General features: G+C 56.8%; 1 protein-coding gene across 5 annotated transcripts; it reads right to left on the bottom strand.

Annotated features, from left to right (window-relative positions):
* Nucleotides 1–615: 615 nt before the first annotated feature.
* Nucleotides 616–23,104, bottom strand: ANO9 (anoctamin 9). 5 transcript variants are annotated; one of them, XM_070783227.1, is made up of 24 exons: nt 22,957–23,104; nt 16,356–16,430; nt 16,127–16,252; nt 15,799–15,941; nt 14,608–14,654; nt 14,424–14,482; nt 14,269–14,342; nt 13,918–14,052; nt 13,459–13,555; nt 13,291–13,351; nt 13,133–13,215; nt 12,688–12,792; nt 12,446–12,607; nt 12,327–12,363; nt 12,004–12,115; nt 3,691–3,748; nt 3,487–3,584; nt 3,241–3,368; nt 3,008–3,160; nt 2,136–2,283; nt 1,506–1,607; nt 1,341–1,434; nt 1,135–1,244; nt 616–1,062 (listed from the first exon to the last, which is right to left on the bottom strand). In XM_070783227.1, exons 1-24 carry the CDS (start codon nt 22,960–22,962, stop codon nt 1,035–1,037), a joined length of 2,241 nt encoding a protein of 746 aa, XP_070639328.1. In that variant the 5' UTR covers nt 22,963–23,104; the 3' UTR covers nt 616–1,034. The 5 variants fall into 5 exon arrangements, with proteins under 5 accessions (XP_070639328.1, XP_070639329.1, XP_070639330.1 ...); XM_070783228.1 differs by having other exon boundaries at nt 3,487–3,545; XM_070783229.1 differs by lacking the exon at nt 16,127–16,252.
* Nucleotides 23,105–23,478: the final 374 nt, after the last annotated feature.

The following is a 23,478-nucleotide window of genomic DNA, read 5'->3' as shown; positions in this document are numbered from 1 at the left end:
CAGCTTTTTCACTCTCCTCTTTCACCTTCAGGAAGAGGCTCTTTAGTTCCTCTTTGCTTTCTGCCATTTAAGTGGTATCATCTGCATATCTTAGGTTGCTAGTTTTTCTCCCGGCAATCTTGATTCCAGCGCGGCATTCTGCATGATGTACTCTGCATATAAGTTAAATAAACGGGGTGATGGTATACAGCCTAGATAGAATCCTTTCCCAATTTTGAACCAGTCACTTGTATGTCTGGTTCTAACTGTTGCTTTTTGATCTACATACAGATTTCTCAGGAGGCAGGTACAGTGGTCTGGTACTTCCATCTCATTAATAATTTTCCAGTTTGTTGTGATCCACACAGTCAAAGGTTTTAGCGTAGTCAGTGAAGCAGAAGTAGATGTTTTTCTGGAAGGCCCTTGCTTTCTTAATGACCCAGCAAATGGCAATTTGATCTCTGGTTCCGCTGTTTCTTTAAAACCCAGCTTGTACATCTGGCAGTTCTCAGTTCACGTACTGCTGAAGTCTAGCTTGAAGGATCTTTAGCATAAGCTTGCTAGCATGTGAAAGGATTTTGAGTATAACCTTGCTAGCCCTGAGGGCAGACATAATCCATCAGAGAGACCCAGAAATCTACAGAAAATTTTTATTTTATTATAGAAAATTCTGCTGGTTGAAGGGAGCCAGGGGGTGGGGCAAGATCTGGGGCCCAGAAGTCAGAGGGCAGCCCAGGAAAGAGGCCAGCCCCCCTGCACTGTGGCTGCGCAGGAGCCTCTGCCCTGCCCGCCCTCCCCTTCTAGGGCTGGCAGGAGTCACTGAGAGTTCAAGTCAGGCAGTACCAAGCCTGAGACCTAACACATGGAACAGGCCTCACAGAGCACGGACAAGGGTGCAGTTCGCAGACACCCCAAACACACAGGGGCTCCCAGGGCCCCCCCACACACTCAGGTCTTCTTAAAGCTCCCCACACACAGCCAGCCAGGCTGGGGTGGGAGGCCGTGGTGGCAGCTCCTGAGTCGTGGGCCTCCAGGCACCACCTGCTCCAGGTCCCCTACACGTCTGTGCTCTTGGGGCTGCAGCTGGAGGCAGGAAAGGGGTTGAGTGGGCCCACCCCAGCCCCTCCCTGCTCCCAGCCAGCCCCGCCTCTCCACCTTTTTTCTTCCAGTCTCTGGTACTTCTTCTTCAGGACTTCGTTCTTCACAGACTGCGGGACGTCGGGTACAAACCAGGCCGCAATGAGCTTGATGCATAAAGCCACGTGCTGGGGACGGCAGAGAGGGGAGGTCAGGAGGGCTGCACAGGGGCGCCAAGGGTCAGAGAGCTGCCCCACTCCAGGGTCCCTGCCGTGCTGACTCACCTCGAAGAGGATGAGGAAGGCCAGGCGGATCGCCAGGAGGAACCACTGCTGCTCTGAGAAGTTGGAGTCCTGAGCAGAGAAATAGTCCCGGTACCTGGGGTGGGGAGCAGATGAGGTCAGGGGTCAGGAGTTCAAAGGGTGCTCACAGGGGGTGGGGGTCCAAACCTGCACTCGGTCACATTCTCCCAGCCCTCGATTTTGGCAGGATCCTGGAAGTCTTTGGTGTAGAACACAGACAGGCTGTGGTTGACATAGCCGGTGAAGCAGCTGTGGGCAGAGGACAGGAGCTTGGTGTGGCCCCTCAGGCTTCCGGGGTGCCGGCTCGAATCTGGCCTGACGTGGTGGGGGCCGTCAGGGTGGGCCACAGTGCAGACCCTCTCCTTCACCTCTGTACATGGGAGACGGGCCCTCGGGGAGGCTGAAGGGACTCGCAGGGGCTGGGGGAGCCTTCCTGGGAGAGACCCCTGGAGACCCAGCCCCCCACAGGGCTGGAAGAGCTGGATGAGGACAGTGTGCAGACCCTACAAAGCGTCTGAATTCGGAAGGGGAGCCGTTCCCGTAGCGCTTGCTCAGGAAATGGCTAGCTCTGGGACATTAATGCCCTCCTAGGGTCCAGTCTGCATTCCCAGGCTCTACCCAGGGTCTCCAGGTCGGCACAGGGCGGGGGCAGACCACCCCAGGAGAAACTGGGAGCACCAAGCCCTGCCCTGGGCTCCCCTGGGGTGGGGCCAGTTTTGCAGGGGCCTCTGGACAGTTTGAGACTCCCCCAGGGGCTGTGTGGCAGCGTCCCCTTACTCGACTTCAGACTGGGCCCCTCTCCGGCAGGGGCCATAGCGGTACTTGTACACCACACGGGGGATGAACTCGGACGTGAAGGCGATGACCATCCCATTGGCAATGACCGCCAGCACACCGATGATCTCCAGCACCTGCAGCCAGGTCCCTGGGCCACAGAAGGGAGAGAGGCCCAGTCTGCCTACGAGCCTCCTCCCCTGGCCCCATTGATTCCCCAAGGCTGGGAGCCCGGATGGCCAAGGGCTTTGTCACACTTATGCTCGTGGAGACTGCCAGGCCCCTGATGAGGACAGTCTTGGCCAAGGCCAGCAGAGGGCAAACGCCACTCTCCTGCACCCTGCTTCTTGACATGGACAGGGAGGGGCCCAGGTCTCCATCCCCCATGTTATGCCTGAACCTTTCAGCTGCCCCCAGGCCTGCTCTGCCTCCTAGGTTCCCCCACCCAGGGCAGGGGCAGACCCCCTTACTGGTCCTGGGATGGAGGCCTTCCTCTCTCCTGCTGCCTTGTCCAGTACTCCATCTCCTTGCTTCATCCCTGACCCCGTCCGCCCTGGCAAGGCCAGCCGAGGTGACCGAGTCCCTGCCCCCAGCTGCTGGACATCTCTCCCCCAGCTTCCTGCTCTCAGAGTCCAGCCTTTTCGTATCTGCTTCCCAGTGGCTTTGGCCCTTCAACCCGACTGGGGGTGGGGGGCAGTGGGGGCATGCCAGCCCCTCCTCTTCTTGGGGCCTGGGCTCAACCCCCAACCCAGGCAGACCCTGGGAAGGGCTGGGGGCCACCGCGGGGTGAGGGCCCCTCTTGCCCCGCAAGGCTTAGAGCTGGGGTTCCAGGGAGACTGGCGCACTGGCCGCCCCGCCCCTGGCCGGCCCCTGACCGATGTCCTTGGCCTTGCGTGGCACCAGGCGCCGCTGCAGCCGGACCATTTTGATGGCGTCCAGGCGGATCTCCACGAGGTTGCTGAAGAGCGCGAGCAGCGGGGCCAGCGGGAAGGCAGCCACGAAGATGGTGGTGAAGCCGTACTGGATCACTGCGGGCCGGAGCGGTCACCCTGCGCGTCCTCGCCAGCCCCTCCGCCAGCCCCTCGGCCGCCAGCCCCACCCCGCGTACTCATCTCCATGAACTCGTTGAACAGGCTGAAGGTGTAGACTGGGTTCAGCCGATAGTTGCGCTGCCAGTGGCCCAGCTCGGGGTCCTGAGACGGGGCCCGCAAGGAGCGACACTTGTGCGCCAGCCACCTAGGGGCAGGAGAAGCGGGTGGAGAACCGGGAGGAGCAGGGGGCGGGGCGGGGGCGGGGCCTCCTGGGGTCCGGACTCCCTGCGGTGGGCGGCGCCCGGAGGGGAGGGGGTCCTCACGGCTTCAGATACTCCACGCAGTTGCTGAGCGTTTGCTTCAGACCCATGATGATGGCCATCTGCACGAAGAGGTCCATCATGCAGCCGCTGAGGTGGCACTGCAGGGACAAGGGTGGGAGGGGCGCATGCGCACGGGGCACTGGGAGAGGCCAGGAGAGAGGGCAGTTCGGGAAGAGGGCAGCAGGGCACCCGGGACAGGCTGACCTCCTCCAGCTTCCACAGCCCCGCCAGGCGCACCGTCTTCCCGGGGTGACCGTTGATCCTGTGAAGGACAGCCAGGCTGAGGGAGGTGGCAGGACAAGAGTGGGAATCGGGGCGCAATGGGCCCTGGAGGGGAAGGAAGCAGACCTGCCCCACAGGTGAGCAGCGGCCGGATGTGAGCCTTGTGCCCAGACACGCCTGTGGGCACATGCTCGCACACACAAACCACTAGACCATTCAAGGGTAAGAATAACATTCGCTCAGTCGTGTCCAACTCTGCAACCCCCTGGACTGTAGCCTACCAGGCTCCTCTATCCATGGGATTTTCCAGGCAATAGTACTGGAGTGGATTGCCATTTCCTTCTCCAGGGGGTCTTCCCGACCCAGGGATCGAACCTGGGTCTCCCACATTGTAGACAGACGCTTTACCGTCTGAGCCATCTAATCCATTCAGGTATGACCTAAATCAAACCCCTTACGATTATACAGTGGAAGTGACAAACAGATTCAAGGGATTAGCTCTGATAGACAAAGTGCCTGAAGAACTGTGGATGGAGGTTCGTGACATTGTACAGGAGGCAGTGATCAAGACCATCCCCAAGAAAAAGAAATGCAAAAAGGCAAAATGGTTGTCTGAAGAGGCCTTAAAAATAGCTGAGAAAGGAGAAGCGAAAGGCAAAGGGAAAAAGGAAAGACATACCCATCTGAATGCAGAGTTCCAAAGAATAGCAAGGAGAGATAAGAAAGCCTCCCCCAGTGATCAATGCAAAGAAATAGAGGAAAACAATAGAAGGGGAAAGACTAGACCTCTTCAAGAAAATTAGAGATACCAAGGGAACATTTCATGCAAAGATGGGCAAAATAAAGGACAGAAATGGTATGGACCCAACAGAAGCAGAAGATATTAAGAAGAGGTGGCAAAAATACACAGAAGAACTGTACAAAAAAGACCTTCGTGATCCAGATAACGTCGTGATAGGTGGTGTGATCACTCACCTAGAGCCAGACATCCTGGACTGTAAAGTCAAGAGGGCCTTAGGAAGCACCACTACAAACAAAGCTACTGGAGGTGATGGAATTCCAGTTGAGCTATTTCCAGTCCTAAAAGATGATGCTGTGAAACTGCTGCACTCAGTATGCCAACACATTGGGAAAACTCAGCAGTGGCCACAGGACTCGAAAAGGTCAGTTTTCATTCCAATCAAAGAAAGGCGATGCCAAAGCGTGTTCACACCACCGCACAACTGCACTCACCTCACACGCTTGCAAAGTCACGCTCAAAAGTCTCCAAGCCAGGCTTCAACAACATGTGAACCATGAACTTCTAGATGTTCAAGCTGGTTTTAGAAAAGGCAGAGGAACCAGAGAACAAATTGCAAACATCTGCTGGATCATCAAAAAAGCAAGAGAATTCCAGAAAAACATCTAATTCTACTTAGAAAAACATCTACTTCTACTTTATTGACTATGCCAAAGACTTTGACTGTGTGGATCACAACGAACTATGGAAAATTCAAGAGATGGGAATACCAGACCACCTGCCCTGTCTCCTGAGAAATCTGTATGCCAGTCAAGAAGCAACAGTTAGAACTGGACATGGAACAACATACTGGTTCCAAACTGGGAAAGAAAAATGTCAAAGCTATATATTGTCACCCTGCTTATTTAACTTCTATGCAGAGTACATCACGCAAAATGCTGGGCTGGATGAAGCACAAGCTGGAGTCAAGATTGCCAGGAGAAATATTCATAACCTCAGATATACAGATGATACAGAAAGCGAAGAAGAACTAAAGAGCCTCCTGATGAAAGTGAAAGAGGAGAGTGAAAAAGTTGGCTTAAAACTCAACATTCAGAAAACGAAGATCATGGCATCTAGTCCCATCACTTCATGGGAAATAGATGGGGAAACAATGGAAACAGTGACAGACTTTATTTTGGGGGGCTCCAAAATCACTGCAGAGGGTGACTGCAGCCATGAAATTAAAAGATGCTTGCTCCTTGGAAGAAAATCTATGACCAACCTAGACAGCATATTGAAAAGCAGAGACATTACTTTGCTGACAAAGGTCCATCTAGTCAAGGCTATGGTTTTTCCAACTATCATGTATGGATGTGAGAGTTGGACTATAAAGAAAGCTGAGTGCTGAAGAATTGATGCTTTTGAACTGTGTTATTGGAGAAGACTCTTGAGAGTCCCTCGGACTACAAGGAGATCCAACCAGTCAATGCTAAAGGAAATCAGTCCTGAATATTCATTGGAAGGACTGATGCTGAAGCTGAGACTCTAATACTTTGGCCACCTGATGCGAAGAGCTGACTCATTAGAAAAGAAAACGATGCTGGGAAAGACTGAAGGCAGGAGGAGAAGGGGACGACAGAGGATGAGATGCTTGGATGGCATCACCAACTTGATGGGCATGAGTTTGAACAAGCTCTGGAGGCTGGTGATGGACGGGGAAGCCTGGCGTGCTGCAGTCCATGGGATCACTAAGAGTTGGACACGACTGAACGACTGAACTGAGAGCAGAGTTCACATGACAGCTAAAGAACATCAAAACAAGACTTGAATAGAGAAGCCTTGTCTTTGATACAAAAAATGAGGATTGCCTGCTTGAGACAGATAGAATGACAGGCCCCCAAGGACGTCCACATCATGATTCCTGGCTTATGTTATATGACGTGGCAGCATTAAGGTTGCCAATCAGCTGACCTTAAAATGGACAGAGAATCCTGGGTGATCTAGGTGTGCCCATTTTAATCACCAGAGTCCTTAAATGAGGAAAGAGAAGAGTTGGAGACATGACAAAATGAAAGGGGCTCAGCCTGACACCACTGGCTTTGCAGACACAGGAGGAAGGGACCAGGAGCCATGGAATCAGGCAGCGTCTAGAAGCTGAAAAAAACAGCAGTGTGGATTCTCCCCGAGGGTCTCCAGACAGAACGCAGCCCTGCTGACTGTGACTTTAGTCCAGCAAGACCCTTTTTGGACTCGGCCTCTAGAACTGTCCATAATGTGTATTGTTTAAAGCCACTAAATTGTGGTAAAAGAAAATTAATACAGTATGTATGTCGGTTCTCCCTAAAAGAATGTATAATTTCCCTGCAATCCTAAGGTAAACTCCACAGAATTTTGATGGAGTTTGACAAAAATTAAAGTTCACCTAGAAGAATAAACATGTAAATAACTACAAAAAAAGAAAAGTGAAAAAGAAGAGAAAAAGAAAATTAATGCTAGTCCTATCTGATAGTAAAGCATAACAGAGTAATAATTACACAGTAAGATACTAGACTAAAATGATCAGAATTCACAGAAAGAGCAAAACATTCAGGCAAATGATGGGACTTGGCGTGTGCAGAAGGTGGTGGTGCTGATGGAACAGTCAGCAGATGGTTTGGGGACAGCTGGCTGTCACTTGGAAACAAAACAAGCTTCCCTCCCGTGCCCCTTGCAGCAGAACCAGTTCCTGTGGATCAAAGATCTGAGTGTTTAAAAATATTGGAAACTGCCTTCATAGGAACACGAGAGATCGCCTAGGCTTTCGCCTCCTCACCCGGAAGCACAGTGTGCAGGGACGGCACACAGGAGGAACCGAGTCGGGCCTCGTCTGCTCCTCCGCCTGCTGACTATGTGACCCTGAGAGCTTCCTAACTTCTCCGTCAACCCATCTTTGAAATGGGGTTTAGAGTCCCTACCCCATAGGGCTGTTGTGCGGATTAGAGTTGACGAACATGACTTAGGATAGAATGTGTGAGTGTCCGTGACATGAGTTATTATTATAAAGACATATTCCATCCTGCCAGGGAAAATAAACTGAGTCCTTCGTTATCCAAAGTCAGTGGAGGGCTGCAAATCTTCAGTCGTGAGGAAAAGCGGCTGTATTAACAGAGAAAGACTGCGGTAAAGGAACAGGAAGATGGACCCTTTAGGAAATGAGATGAGGAAAGGAAATGGGATTTCTCTGGTGGCCCAGCGGCTAGGACTCCGAGCCCCCAGTCCCAGGGACCCAGGCTCAATCCCTGGTCAGGGTACTAGATCCCACAGGCCGCAACGAAGACGTGGTGCAGCCAAATACTTAAAAGAAAAAACTTAAGGGGAAAAAAGAACATTGACATCTTCAAGAAAGTACTGTGTCTATGGAAACAAGAAAAGGACACTCTAAGGGTAACAAAAGACCAAAAATCTCTTAAAAATTAAGACTTTGTCTTAAATTCTTAGAAGAAAACAACAGAAGGCAAAAAAGACAAAGTGAAACGACCTTCCCAGATGAGGATTGTGAGACAGAGAGACGGACGACATGAGAGAGAAAGGCAGACACATGAGGAGTGTAGAGACAGAGAGACAGACGACATGAGTGAAAAAGGCAGACGCGTGAGGAGTGTGAGACAGAGAGACGGACGACATGAGAGAAAAAGGCAGACGTGTGAGGAGTGTGAGACAGAGAGACGGACAACATGAGAGAAAAAGGCAGACGCGTGAGGAGTGTGAGACAGAGAGACGGACGACATGAGAGAAAAAGGCAGAGGCACAGGGGACAGCCCGCGAGGACCAGGACTCGCATAAAGAGGAAGCAAGGGGAGGTTTTTTTAAAAAACCTGACATTAAAAAGAAGAAAATTTACTGAGCTTAAGCAGGACATGGTTTTTTCATCGGAAGGTGCCAACAACTGCCCAGCACAGTGCAGGAAGAAAAGACTCACCCTGAGTGTCCCCCTGCTTAAAGAGAAGACCTTAACTTTAAACAGAAGATCCCTCTACCAGAGGGGAAAAAATCTAGGTCAACTAGGAAAAAACAAAAATCAGATTTTCTGCACACTTCTCATCATTCATTTTGCATGTTCAAAGACAAAGGAGCAATGTCTCTGAAGTTCTAGAAAGGAAAACTGTTTTGAAGTTAGACTTCTCTACCCAGCCATATCAAACATGTGCCAAGGTAGACCATGACACCTTGAGACATAAAAGAATTCAGAAAATTTACCTCTCCAATATACCTTCTCAGAATAAATGAAAGCAAAAATCAAGAAAGAAGGAGGCTTGGGAATCAGGAAATGATGGTCCTAACCCAAGTCCCAAGAAGACAGATGTACAGGAGGCGCAGAGAGCAACCAGGCCAGCGTGGGATAAGGCAGGGCTCCCAAGGAGGGTCCCATGGACAAAGGGACTCCGTGCAACAAACAGTTTGCCATAGACACGCAAGGGGGAAAAGGCAGCTGGAAACAATAGGAAAAATAAAGAGCTCTACGACAAAGAAATGGTCAAATAAGAAGCAAAGTAAAATATGACATGATTTTAAGAAACTGATAACGTCAAAAGAGAATCCATTTGATCTTGAGATTACGAAAATGCTCAGATGATATGAACAGTTTATAGAAACGGAAATTTAATGACCAATAAATATCTCGGAAGAAGCTGGATTCTCACTAATAGGTTTTAATAAGGCACCTTGAAAGATGAGAAGCCTCTGTTCGTCAGATCAGCAGGGGGTATGCACACACGCAGAGCGCGTGTCTCTGTGAGTCACCTCAGGGTTTCTGGAGGTTGCTTTAGCAATGCTCATCTCCACATAAACATGCACTCCCAGCTTTCAATTGAAATGGCTGCCGACACCCACGGCCAGGCATCACCTCAGAGCTGGGAGGGACCTGGAGAGGCCTGCAGCCCACTCGACACATCCTGCTGGATCGAACCTGTGGGGCTGACGTCCGAGCAGCCGGCAGCCCCACCTCGCCCGGAGCACCCAGGACTCAGGCCCCTCTGGTGGGCCGGGGGCACCCGCTGGATGGGATGCAGGCCTGGCTGAACCCCTGGGCCTCCTATCTGACCTCTAATCCCCCCACACAAGCAAAAAGACAGAGATACTTCCAGGAGGTTGAACAACCAAAGACTCAGATCTCAGGATTGAGCCAATGGACACCGAGACCCCACGCTGTCCCTCCCCCAGCTGGGCTCCCAGCATACCAAAGGCATCCTCCTTCCTCCAGGCAGGACACCAGGGATTCCCCTTCGGGAACAGACAGAGCAAAAGGCCCCACCAGGAGACACGTGGTCCAGAGCACACTGGCACATACCTTTCTCAATTAAAGACATGTGTCCGGGAATAAAAGACATCTAAGGACAGTCTCTAACACCAGAATCAGAGACCAATCAACAAAGAGCGTAAAACACTTGCAAGCAACAGAAGCAACGCAGAGTAGCAGGAAAAGAGGCCACATTCTCAGACAAGAGAAACCCTGGTGTCCAGGTAACACGAAGAGGCAGCTGTAAAGACCCTGAAATATCGAAAGGAGTGCTCTGAAATTAAGAACATAAGCAGAAGTGATGCATTCAAAGAAAACTTCTGAGAAACTGGGACAAGGATGGAAGGAAAAAGCGAAGAAAATTGGATGATCAATTCAGAAGATCTGATTTCCAAACAAAAAGAATTTACCAGACGGGAAGAGAGGGAACCAGAGGAGGGGGCTATCAGACACATCAGAAAATCACTAAAACGGGAGGACCTGAGGCTCCAGGCCCAGCGAGCACCGGGTAATTTCTTTCCACTTGATCAGCATGGATTCTGCATACCTGGCCAGCACAGGAGTTGAGACAGGGCAGGGCAGAAGCAGAGGGAGCAAGGCAAGAGCGGGGTCTGAGGGACCAGGGTTCTGGGTCAAGTGCTCTTTAGAGGCCAGGAGAAGGGCAGCAGTCAGTGGCCAGAGGTGGCCCTGGTGCGGGGCGGGAGAAGCACGGGCTGGGGATGCCAGGAACCCGGCACAACAGGGAGAAGGGTGTTTGAAAGGGAGACGCGGGCACATCTGCGTGGTGGTGGAGACCGTCCAGTAGAGACAGAGATGCTGGTGTGGAAGAGAGAGGCGTGAAGTACTGAAGCAACGTGCAGTGAGAAAGAGCCACCGAGTCACACTGCTAAGAAGTTTCCGGAGATGGAGGATAGTGAGAAGACGCAGAGGGTCGGAGTCGCGTTGCCGTCAGGTCCGTGGGACGGAACACTGGAAGCCAATAAAGCTATCCCTCGAGTCTGAGGAAACCACATCCAACCTAGCATCCTGTCTCTAGCAGTCGCTCGGTCAGGTCCTCAATACAGAGGAGCTCAGCACAGATGATCTCCTGCGCACCCTTTCTCAGGAAGCCACTGGAAAACTTGGGGTCCTCCCTGGCAGAGGGGGATGGGCTCACCAGGATGGGAAGGCCAAGCAGCGCCCGGAGACGGGGACAGACGGAAGGCCTCTCCAAGGACCTCACGATGTCTTTGAATGAACTGGGAGGGGTTTTCTGTTTTCAAAGTTCCACTAGAGAGTTCGGAGTTAATGAGTCTGAGCAAACCCCAGGAGGTGGTGAAGGACAGGAAGACTGGCACACTGCAGTCCACGGGGATCACAAAGAATCGCACATGACAGCGCCTGAACAACCACAATGCGACTTACAAAAGTTGAGCAAACACAGAGACCACATGGAGCAATTATTTTCTTCCGAAAAGACAAGAAAATGTCTGTTGATTGAATCAAAATATTAACTTCACTAATTTGGAAGGTGAGGGCAAGTGTGTGCCTGAGCCTGGTATATGAGATGCCCACCGCCACTTTACTTACAAAGCTCAAAACTGGGATTAACCCAAATGTCCACCAACTGATGTGGTTACATAAATTCAAGAACATCTCTCAAAGGAATGCTCATGTATGGTTTTAAAAACAAAGCCTCACCACCCTTGCGGACATGGAAGATACCCATTGTGTGCTTTCAGGGTAAGGCAGAGAGGATAATTTACATGACTAACCACTTACGTCAACAGGTGTATCTGGGACTCCCCTGGTGGCACAGTGGTTGAGAATCTGCCTGCCAACGCAGGGGACACAGTTTCAATCCCTGGTCCAGGCAGATTCCACGCGCCACCACAGGGCAACGAAGCTGGTGCACCGCAACTACTGAAGCCCGTGTGCCTGGAGCCCACGCTTTGCGACAGGAGCCACAGCAAGGAGAAGCCCTCACGCCGCAACTAGAGAGCAGCCTCAGATCACACATGTGCACAGCAACAAGGGCACAGCACAGCCGAAACAAACACAGAAGAATTTTAAGACAGGCGTGTTTGTGTGTGCTCAGATGTGTAAAAATATCTGGGGAGATGCAACAAACAGTGTCATCTCTGGGGACGTGAACTGGACAGTTGGGGGTAGACTGTGCACTTCTTCCACACTTTTCTGTATTAGGTTTCCATGTGTTCTGAGCTTGATTCATTTTAAAAATTAAAAAGAACATGTGTTTCCATTTCCAAGGTGGGAGAAAGAAGTTAGAGGGAGGCATGTGAGAGCCGGTGGCCCTTACCTGCCCAGGATGAAGGCAATGTAGATAAGGGAGGAGAAGTGAGCAAAAAACTGCAGAGTGAAGAACTTGATAGTGAACTTGCTCTCTCGCTCTGAAAAGGTCCTGGGTTTCTCTGGAATGAGATGTGGGGCCATCCTTCCTCCGTCTCTCCCCCCAATGACAGCCCACGCCCAGCCTGTCCATATCCTAAAAACTTGGGGTCACCTGGGACCCTCACCTGTCTCCCAGGCAGGATGTTCTGGCCTCTCATGGGCCCCATTTCCCCACCCCAGGGTTCCAAGACCCCCACCCTGAATCCTCTCCCAGAGAAGCCATTCTCTCACCAAAGTCACAAAGCTTCAGGGCCACATATTTGTTGATCTGCAGGAGGGGAGACAGGGCTCACCTTGGACCTGGGCGGAGCCGCAGCCTGCCCCACACCCTCCCCTGCCCCGACCCCTACCTTGGTCATGATGAGGATGATCACATAGTGAACCAGGGCCCCGCTCACCACCACAGCCGTGGTCACCTGCTCCCCCAGGAAGGGCAAGGCCGAGTTGAAGAGGGCGGCAGCTAGGACTCGGTAGACCACCAGGACGTGGGCCATGCCGATCATGAGGCAGATCTGGGGTGGAGGCAGGATGGGCGGGGCTCAGGGAACTGCCCCAGCTGCTCTCCAGCCCAGCCACGGGAGCCCAGGAGTACCATCAGGAGAGACAGGAGAAGGATGACGGTGCTCCGCAGGTAGGAGTGCTGGTGCAGCTGCGGCTGGTGGTCTGGGCAGCTTATGAGCCCCAGAGCCATTTCCTCCTGTGGAAGGCACCCAACTGGCCTCAGATGCCGGAACTGCCTCAGATGCAGAACCCCCTGGGGCCTGGGACCCGCCCTCCGACAGAGGACCCCCTCAGACACAAGAACCCTTTGGACACTGAACCCACTCAGACACGGAACCCCTGGGACGTGGAACCTCTCGGACACGGAACCCCTTCGGACACAGGAAACTTTGAAGCAGGAAGCCCTTGGATACAGACACCCCCTCGGACACAGGAAACCCTTGGACATGGGAACCTTCGACGGGAAGCCCTTGGACACGGAACCCCTTGGACTCAGCAGCCTCTCAGGGCCCGAGCCAGCCGCCGGTCAGCCTCACCTGGTCCTCGTCCCACCCGTACAGCTCCCACTGCAGGACCACTCGGGCTCGCTCCCGCTTCCACAGCTCCAGGAACACCGTGGCTGCGCCAGAAAGCAGAGGCCTCAGGGACGTGTCTACGTGTGTTGCTCAGGGGGCCCCAGGTCCGCACGACTCACCCCACAGCGCCATGAAGATGGCGAACAGCACGGTGCCCTCGTTGTCAAAGAGGTGGGTGAGCTAGAGGGAGGGGCACGTTGGGCTGGGATGGCCTTCCCCCCAGCCCTCGGCCCAGGCCTCCCCTTCCCCGGGAGGACCCGCTGGGCCCGCCTCCATCCCGCGCAAACCTTGGCATAGGCGCAGGTGTCTGAGAGCCGCTGGAACCTGCGGTTGTGGTCGCCGCGAGGGCACATGTAGATGTCGTGGGCCTTGCAGATCTCCTTGCTGAGGGCGCAGGGACCGAATTGGCTGCCGGCTTTCCTGTGGACCCTGGAGGGGCCCCTCCCTGGACCGCCCCTTCTCTGACTCCGCCCACCCTCAGCTTCAGTCCCGCCCCTTCTCTGGCCCCACCCCACCCTCAGCTTCAGATACGCCCCTTCCATGACCCCACCCACCCTGTTTCAGGCCCGCCCCTTCCCTGACTCTGCCCCACCGTCAGCTTCAGTCCCGCCCCTTCCCTGGCTCCGCCCACCCTCAGCTTCAGATACGCCCCTTCCATGACCCCACCCACCCTGTTTCAGGCCCGCCCCTTCCCTGACTCCGCCCACCATCAGCTTCAGTCCCGCCCCTTCCCTGGCCCCGCCCACCTTATCTGGCTGGCTTCGAATTGGGAAAACCCGCTCAGGAAGACGATGAGGCCTATCACTGCGGCGGGCACCAGCATGTAAGTGTACCAGCCGAGCCAGGCGAAGTACAGGGCCACTTTCTCTCCAAAGTAGTCCCTACGGGCACAGCGTCCCGTCAGGGCCACTCCCACCAGGGGTGACGGCCAACGCCTGGGTGAAGCTTGCCATGCTGGGGGCAAGGAGTGTACCGAGGACATCTAAATGTATGTCTGAATGGTTCGCCAGACAGCTGTTTGCTGGAGGCATGGGTGTATCTACAGAGGGGCGGCCTGCCTGCGGGGGGCACAGGTGTGTCCGCGAGGGCAGTAGTACCTGATATCACTAATTGGCTGCCTTTGGAACATGCTTCTCCACCGGGCCCATTTCTTCTTTAGGTGTTCTTCCCCCTGGGCACAGGTGAGACACAGTGAGAGCTTCCTGCCTCAAGTCCTGCCCTCAGGGCCTCTCCCAGCCAGCCCACCCCTCACCTTGTGCAGGGGGAACCCGGCCTCAAAGACCCCATCCTTCACCAAATCCTGGAGCGTGTCTGGTGGTCAGAGGGGTTCTCGGGTCAGAAGGGGCGGGGATGAGGGAGGACCCTGTCCCGTTCTCCCCATGCGACGCCCCTCCTGGAGGGCTGCGGCACAGGCCACCTGCCCATCCAGTCCTTACCACCTGCTGCCATCTTGCTGTTCAGGACAAAGTCGACAATTCGGATTCTAGAACACAAGAGCTGGTTCAGGAGGGTCCTCTGTCTGGCCAGGTTCCAGGCCCCTCTTCAACCTGGCAGAGCTCCCAGACCACTAGCCGGGACTGCCTGACCAGAGCTCAGAATCCAGGACTCATCTGGGAGCACAGCTCCTCGAATCCTCCCAGGGTTCAGCTGTACCGTGGTTGCAAGGTGGGCCGCCTTCAGGGTGGTCTCTCTCATCCCAGGGCCCCATGCTCAGCCCTACAATCGGCCGCCCAGCTTCCTCCAGGATTCCCCACCTCCAATCACACCTCCCACCTGGAGCCCCAACATGTTCAGAGCACACCCTTTATGTGCACAAATAAATCCTCTTTACACCCTGTGAGCCATTTTGCCTATGGGAGACTGAAACTCAGAGGGTAACTTGGCCAAGGCCACACAGCCAGGAGGTGGCACATCCAGACATCTGATCCTGCTCCTCTGGAACACCTCCTATGAGACACAGCCTCCCAAGTGTCCCAGGGCCCTCCCCACAGCCTGCTCCTTCCAGGCCCCGACAAGGTGCCTCTACGCATGTGTCCTCCCAAACCAGCCAGTTCTGAGCTCCCAGGAAGCCCCCTCCATTGCCTCATATCCAGACTCCCAGAGTGTTCTTTGTTGACCTCCCTGACTGGCCCCAGCTGAGTTCAGAGGGCTGGGGCTAGGACCAGGAAGGTGCTGGAGGCAGGGTGTGGGGAGGACAGGTGGACTGGCTTGGTGGGCTAAGGATCAGAGTGGGGAGAAGCAGGTTCCTAGAGAGAGAGAGGAGGTGTGGGGTGCCTGGGAGGCAGGGACAGATGTCCAGAGAAGGGCATTCAGTCTGGAGAAAAGAAGTGGAGACTGAATCCAGGGAGACGACCTCAGAACCCAGGAGGGACGACCAGGAGAGTCCTCCCAGCCTCTCCAAATGCCACCCGCCCTTTAAGGCTGGCTTCTGGTCTGCATCTGGGGACACAGTCACAGATGTAACCTTCAAGCACATTTTCCAGTATTACAGGCATGGTAAGTAAGGCACAGATGGTTGCCCCCTGTGGCCTCTGCCCCAGGACCACACCTGGGAGCCTTGCTGCCTGTCTGGACCACCATGTAGGTGGGCAGGGGTCCACCTGGCCCCGCGTGGGCCAGCCTCCCACCTGTTGGTGGCTCGGATGGAAGTTGGCCTGGACAGCTCCCCTCTGGGGACAGTGTCCTCGGTCTCCGTAAGTCTCCAGTACCGGTCAAACATCCTATTGTCAGCTCGGATCCCGAAGAACTCCTTCTCCTGGTCCTCCATTGCCTGAGAGTTGGGGGCAGCATGGGACCCTCTGCTCCACCTTGGGACCCTCCCCCTTCATCCGAGGCCAACAGTCTGTCCCCTCCGACTCCGGCATGAGGCCACAGGCAACCTCCCCAGACTCCTTCCTGGGACCCACCCAGCCCCCTGTGACTGCTGCACCCAGGCAGGGCCCTCAGCCCTCCCACCTTGTAGCGAAAGCCCTGGTTCTCAAGCTCTTCCAAGAACTGCCGCTGCCTCTGGACCTGCCCGGGGTTTCTCTGGGTGCGACGATCGACCACAAAGACATAGTCCCATAGCTCAGGGGCCTCGGTCTAGAGGAAAGAGGCGCGGGGCCCAGGGCTGGCAACCAGAGCAGGCCGGGTGCAGGGCGTGGGGGAGCGGGACCAGGCCCAGGAGGGGCTCACGGAGGCTCACCTCACAAGTATTGATGTCCATCAGCGGAAGGCTCTCACCTTCCGTCGGCACCAGGATCCGGAGACTGTCTTCTCCCTGGGGGTGAAGCACATGCGGAACAGAGGCTGGCACTCGTTGCCACAATAGAGCGCCTCCCAGGCTGGGTGCTCTGGCACCAAAGGGATGGTTTCTGGTGGGGCCACGTGCACGCTGAGGCTGCAGCACAAATGGCCGGCAAAGGTTTGTTGGGAAACATACAAAGAGCACCCTAAATTCATAAGAAAAGGCAGGCAGTCCAGTGAAAATGGGCCAAAGATGCAAATGGACACTTCACAGAAGAGGAGCACCCAGAAGGTGAAAACATGGAACTCGAACGTGAAACCGTTTGGAAAATGCAGGCTAGGTGACCAAGGAGGCATCACCGTCCACCCATTTGGCAGCAAACATTTTACAGTCAGACAGTGTGAACCATCCAGGTGTGGGAGTTGGCGGCAGCCTGGTGGTTAGGACTCGGTGCCTTCACTGCCGGGGCCCGGGTTCAGTCCCTGGTCAGGGAACTGAGACCCTGCAAGCACACTGTGACCAAAAAAAACACCCAGGTGATCTATAAAATTATTGAATGTAACATAATACTGTAAATCACCTGAAAATCATACAGTATTGAAAATAAGCTATGTGTAAAAAAAAAAGCCAGGGTGACTCAGCAGGACCCCATGTGCTGCTGCTGTGCACGCCTTGGTGCCTGAATTTGAGAAACCTCGCGGACCTGCCCCCTGGCCCCCCTTGGAGTCACACAAAGGCGCTCACACTAGCATATTTCATACCAAAATTGTGGAAATAACCCAAAGGCTCATCAGTTTTCTTCCCAGGTGGCACTAGTGGTAAAGAATCTACCTGCCAAGGCAGGAGACACAGGGGGCGTGGGTTTGATTCCTGGGTTAGGAAGACCCGCTGGAAAAGGAAATGGAAACCCACTCCAGTATTCTCATCTGGGAAATCCCATGGACAGAGAAGCCTGGTGGGCTACAGTCCATGGGGTGGCAAAGAGTCAGACACCAAGTGACTAACACTTTCACTTTCACTAACGAACACACGTCCTTCTATGTTCCTCCCTCCGGGAGGTGAAATCCTCCCTGTTGAGGCTGGCCTGGACTCAGCGACTAACAAGGGAAGTATGAAACAGAAAACCAGCCACTTTACAGAGGAGACCCTGGTGGAGGCCCCCAACCCGGGAGATGACGGCCCAGGCGATGGCACGCAGCAGCCCGTGGTCCCCAAAGCCCACGGCCCCATCCCAGCAGGAGGAGAGCCCCAGCGAGCAGACCCCGGAGTCAGGCAGCCAAGGACAGGGGGGACGGAGAGGCCGTCACAGACGGGAGGGGCCGTGGGGCCGTGGCGATGATGCCGTGGGGGGCCTGCGTGATACACTTGAAAAGCCGGTGACGTGAGTCCAGGCCGAGTCAGGCTCGTCACCTGCACCAGCGCCCCAGGCAACAGGCACGGCAGGCCCTGCACTGTCTTTGTGACACTTTAGGAAAACTTACAGATCTGCAAAAACTGCACAAGTAGCAGTCGGGGGCTTCCCAAGTGGCACAGTGGTAAAGAACCTGCCTGCCAATGCAGGAGACGTGGGCTCCACCCCTGGGTTGGGAAGATCCCCGGGAGGAGGAAGTGACAACCCGCTCCAGTACTCTTGCCTGGGAAATCCATGGGCAGAGGAGCCTGGTGGGCTACAGTCCATGGGGCCGCACAGGGTCCAAGCGGCTAAGCACACACAGGAGTGGGGGAGTGGAAAATGCTGGGACTGGCATCCAGGTGGGAGGGGTGTCTTAAGGCCTCACTGATTCCCAAAGAGCAGACAGCAGGCTAGGAGGGCTTGAGACAAAGTGACCCAGGGCCCCTTCTCTGGAAGAGCCACTGGGCTGAAGGGAGTGGGGGACAAAGGAGATGGGGGACCAGGGCAGACAGGCAGGTGGGTCATCAGGGGGAACCCCCGGGGGCTGAGGCGGGGGAAAGACACCACCTCCGGAGCCAAGCGCCCAGCAGGTGCTGAGGCTTTGTGCCCTCAGGCAAGAACCCACCTCTCCCAGCCTTGGGGGGCCTGACGCAACGCGGGCAGCATCCTGCAGCCCCGGCAAAGGGCTGGCCAGGCCGTGTGCCCAGTGAGAGGCCGCCAGCCGTGTCCCGTCGGCAGCTCCCCAGGGAGCATGGGGGACCCCGGGAGGGACAGGAAGCCCGGGATGAGGGCCTGGGGGAACTGAGAGCTGTGTCAGCTTGAGCCCCCTGACTTCCTTGAAGGGCCTGGTGGCTCCCCATCCCACCGTGGGCCCGCCGCCAGCCCACCACCCACTACTGCCTCTGGGCAGCCCCGCCCGGCTCACAAGCCTGCAACCCCCCACCCCCACCCCCAGGCATCGCAGCTGCTCAGCGTCCTGGCCAGCCCTTGCCCTGCGCCGCTCCCCTTCTCCTCCCTGCGCATTCCTGCCTCCTCCAGAAAGCCTCACTGGACTGCTCCAGCCAGTCTGCCCTTGAGGGCTGCCAGAGAAAACGGAGGCCACCCATCACATTTGAATTTCAGATAAACAATAAATACCATTTAGTATAAGTATGTCCCAATTATTGCATGGGACATAACCTATACTAAAAAAAAAAAAAAATACTGTTGTGTGTGTGAAATTCAGCTTACTGGGGACCTGTTTTTTATTTTGTTTCACTAAATCCAGGACTCGACCCCAACTCCCCACCCCAGACACACCCGGAACTACTGGGTCCAGAACCAGGCCTGGGTCTGCCCCCTCTCTCCCCTCTGTCTCAGCCACAAAACGGCCAGCTCCGGGGCACGGGACGCCAGGGTCTTTGTGCCGCGGTGCAGCCCCTGCCCGGCCCTCTGTCCCGCTTTCCTGGGGGGCGCTCACCCCCTCCGCAGGCCTGCCCCCTTCTGCCCCAGCTCCAACCCCGCACCGCCCGAGCCCTCGGACCCGCAGTGGGGTCAGGGCCAGAGGAGAAAGCCGCCTCCTCAGGCCGGTCTGTGCGCGTGCGCTCTGGGCTGAGGCGCCTGTCTCAGCGAAGGGAGTCAGGTCTCATGTAGATGGGGACGAGGGACGCTGGTACATTTCTGTCACCAGCAGCCAGTCCTGTGACTTGCCCACTGTAGGAGCGAAGCGTCATGTGGGACAAATTCGTGAGTGAAATGGGTCCTCACGTACTCGAACTCGGACCCAGGAGGAGGCCTACGCTTGCTGGGGCTGGACCCCCTGCAGGACGACCCTCTGAGGGTCCCTCGCCGGCAGGCCCACAGAGGCTGAAAAGAGAGGCTACCTCACGTGAGCCTGAGGCTGAAGAGTGGGCAGGACCAGCAGCGGGAAGATGGGGTCCCAGCTGGGGAGACGGGGTCCCTGGGGCGGGAAGATGGGGTACCTGGGGTAGGGAGATGGGGTCCCCGGGTGGCGAGATGGGGTACCTGAGTGAGGAGATGGGGTCCCCAGGGCGGGAAGACAGGGTACCTGGGTGGGGAGACGGGGTCCCCGGGTGGGGAGGGACAGCACAGGGATCCAGATGGGAGGAGGGAGCCTGGGGAGGACCATCCCCGAGGGACTCCCAAAGGCAGCAGCTGGAGGCTAACCCTCAAGTGGCCCCAGAAATGAGGCTGGGGCAGCTCTCTTTCCCCAGAGACATCACATGACTTTGGGGCGTTACCCAGAGCCTCTTGGAAAAGGGGAGTCAGCCTTCCCTGGAGGCTGCTGTGTGACCTGGACCAAAGGGGTCCCACGGGCACTGTCCCCCATCACTGGGACACAGCCCCACCCCGGTCATGACCTGGTTCCCCCAGGGAAAGGGCCGGCAGGTGCAGGAGCAGCAGCAGCCAGGCCTAAGTCCCCTGCCCCGTCCTGTCAAGCCACCCCACACTCGACGTCCGGACGTCTGGTGCCCACACGCTGTGTGCCCAGTGGCCCCATTCCCAGGCCAGCTGCCTGGGCCCCAGGCTCCAGGATCAGGCTGTCCATTGCCCACCTGTCCTCCAGGGAGAGAGGCCTTCACGGATTAGAACCAGGCTCCCCTAAAGTCACCCCCACCTCCAGCCAACCTGACTGCTTGGTGCACCTGAGGCGAGCTATCTGGGGGTTCTGCTGTCCCTGTCCACCAGGCCCCACCTCCAGGAAACCATGTGTGCCCATCAGGCTCCCAGACCCCAGGCAGGGTCAGAGGCTCCCCGGGCCCGCTTGGCCTTGGGGGGTCCCAGCCCCACCACGTGCAGGTCCCCAGCAAGTCTGCGCACATGGACGGGGGAGGTTCCAGGCACCCGGCTCTCCGTTGTCCTCCCTTGGGGCTTCCAGCCCCCACTCCCTGCAGGCCACGCACCCAGTAGGCCAGGCCCAGGACTGAGTCCAGGCCAGAGCCCCAGTCGGTCCACCCACTGCCTGCTTGAGTTCTTTAGAGGCTGCAGCTCCCCGGGAGACCAGCCCAGGCGTGGGGGCCAGGCCTGGGGATCCACACTCTGTCTGTCCATCCCCAGGCAGCTTGCAGGTCCCGGCAGGGCACGGGGACTGCTGTGCGGGTGTGCCTGCCCCGCAGCTCCCGACCCTTCTGGCCGGGCAGCCTACCTGGAGCACACGACGTCACCCTAGCCACACGCAGCAGGCAGGGGCCTCCCCGAACCATCCATGGCCCGCCTCAGGCTTAGGGTCACACGACAGCCCAGCCAGCACCCCACAGCCCCCTGGCTAGGCCCTACCAGCAAGCAGTGGTTTCATCACTCAGCAAAGGGACAGCCCACCCCAGCACCAAGCTCAGACGTGGAGAGGCCTGCCCACACGTGCGATCCCCCACCTGGCTCTGTTTCCTCATCGTTCGGGGGCCACACCATGAAACATGTAGGATCTCACCTCCCTGACCAGGGATCAAACCTATGCACCCTGCAGCAGAAGCACCAAGTCCCAACCACCGGGCCGCCAGGGAAGTCCCGGCTCCCTTGTCTTCCAAGTCCTGTCATCTGCCTCCCTCCCGCCTTGGGCCCCTCCTTCCCACCATGCCTCCCACTGTCCATCCATCTCATTTGTCAGATCACATGTCTGTCTGGTCATCCACCCCAGATGCGGCCTGCTGTGAGTGCAGCCCTCACAGGCAGTGCCCAGCGTGAGTGGACACGGGCCTGGAGAGGCAGGTACCTGCTTGGCAGGGGAGGCAGCCCAGAGCTTGCCCTGGTAGTGTGGACAGGGCCTGAGGGGCAGCACACAGCTGGTGTCCAAGAACCTGCTACAGAGACTCAGGGACTTGACGGCATAAAGCCTTGGTGCTCAGCACTTCAGCTCTGCAGAAGCATAACGGGCTTGAGGGCAGCCGCCAGGAGGTGAGACCAGCAGTTAGCAGAAGCTAGACCAGAGGGCTTCTGAACTGTGGTGTTGGAGAAGGCTCCTGAGAGTCCCTTGGACTGCAAGGAGATCCAACCAGTCAATCCTAAAGGAAATCAGTCCTGAATATTCATTGGAAGGACTGATGCTGAAGCTGAAACTCCAATCCTTTGGCCACCTGATGTGAAGAACTGACTCACTGGAAAAGACCTTGATGTTGGGAAACACTGAAGGTGGGAGAAGGGGATGACAGACGTTGAGATGGTTGGATGGCATCACCGACTCAAAGGACATGAGTCTGAGCAAGCTCTGAGAGTTGGTGGTGGACAGGCAGGCCTGGCATGCTGCAGTCCATGGGGTCACAGAGTTGGACAGGACTGAACTGAACTGAGACCAGAGGGCTGCACAGGCAGCGGCGGAGCTTGGACTGCAGCTGGGGCCAGGGGTAGGGGGTGGGAAATGGGAGGGATTTGGGCAGGGGAAGGGGATGCTCAGATCCGGCTGGGGCGGAGCTCTCTGCTGTCTGTGTCTGTCTTTACCCAAAGGCTGATTTTCTTGCCTTAACTCCCTCCACACCCCCCAACCCCATCCCCAGGCCCCCTCCTCCCCCAGCCCAGGCCCCCTCCTCCCCCCAGCCCCAGGCTCCCTTCCCCCCAGCACAGGGCCGGCCTGGGAACCAGCCTCAGCTGCCAAGGCTCCACAGCCCTGGAATGGCCGAGGCGGAGTGCGAGGCCGCCTGCCTGGCCCACACCTGGGAGCGCCCGGAGGAGGGCGACGGGGAGGCGGGTTTCGCTCTCCACCTCAGCTCGGGTCTCCTCCCGGCCACCCACGGCTGCCCGGGCCTCGAGACCTCGTCCCTGGCGGAGGAAAGAGAGGAAGTCCTCCCGGACGCTCTCCTGCTCTGCCCCCAGATTCCGAATCCAGCAGCCTTCAGCGACTCCCACCCCGGCCCAGGCAGAACCCCCAGGAGCGGAGGGCCCTGCCGGCCACCCTGGGTCTCTCCAGCCCCCTGCCCGCCGGACGGAGCCGCGAGGTCTGGGGTCCGGCTCCAGGCTCAGCGCCCGGGGGTGGCCACGCCCCCCACCTGACCCCGCTCTCCCCGGGGCTCCCGGCGCAGGAGGCAAGTCCTTTCTTCCGTCCTGCCCCAGCCCCGGGGGAGCGGGGGGACACGACCCCCTGCCGGCCCCCTCCCGCTCTGCAGGGGACGGGGACGGAGGCGGGAGGGGCGGGAGGCCGGGGCCTGTCCCGGCGGGCGTGGCCTCGCGCGGACTCACCCGCATGCCGGTGGTCGCACTGGGCTCAGGGTCGGAGGGTCCCGAGGCGAGGCAGCCCCAGCGCCGCTGGGAACCCGAGTGTGGCTTGGAGGCCGCCCAGCGGTCCTACCTGACTTCCGCGTGGGACTCACCCCTCCCTTCTCCCCGCCCTCCTCGTCCTCGGGTCCCTGTGCCGCCCTCGGGAGCGGCCCGTGCCCGCCGGCCGGAAGGCACACCCCTCCCCCAAGCCCCGGGGCCCGGGACACCTTCGGGGCCTCCGGGCTCACCGGAGGCTCTCAGCTCACCTGCAGAGGGGCGTTCCCCTGCGTAAGTGTTAGATCGGCATCCTTTAGGGGGAGGGGAGCGGCTCCCATAACCCTGCTCCCTGCTCCCTGCTCCCTTCACTCTTCCTGACGACGCCTGGACGCACCGTCCCCAGGCCCCTCTGGGGCACCAAGCCTCCCACCCTCCAAGTCTAGTGTCGAGTCCCTTGGGGGAGAAAGTGGGGCCGGGACGATGGAAGATGAGACAGACCCCAGAAAG

Source organism: Bos indicus, chromosome 29 (assembly GCF_029378745.1).
Source record: "Bos indicus isolate NIAB-ARS_2022 breed Sahiwal x Tharparkar chromosome 29, NIAB-ARS_B.indTharparkar_mat_pri_1.0, whole genome shotgun sequence".
NCBI classification, from domain to species: Eukaryota; Metazoa; Chordata; class Mammalia; order Artiodactyla; family Bovidae; genus Bos; species Bos indicus.
The sequence above is the reverse complement of the archived record's forward strand: the minus strand, read 5'-3'. Positions and strand labels throughout refer to the sequence as shown.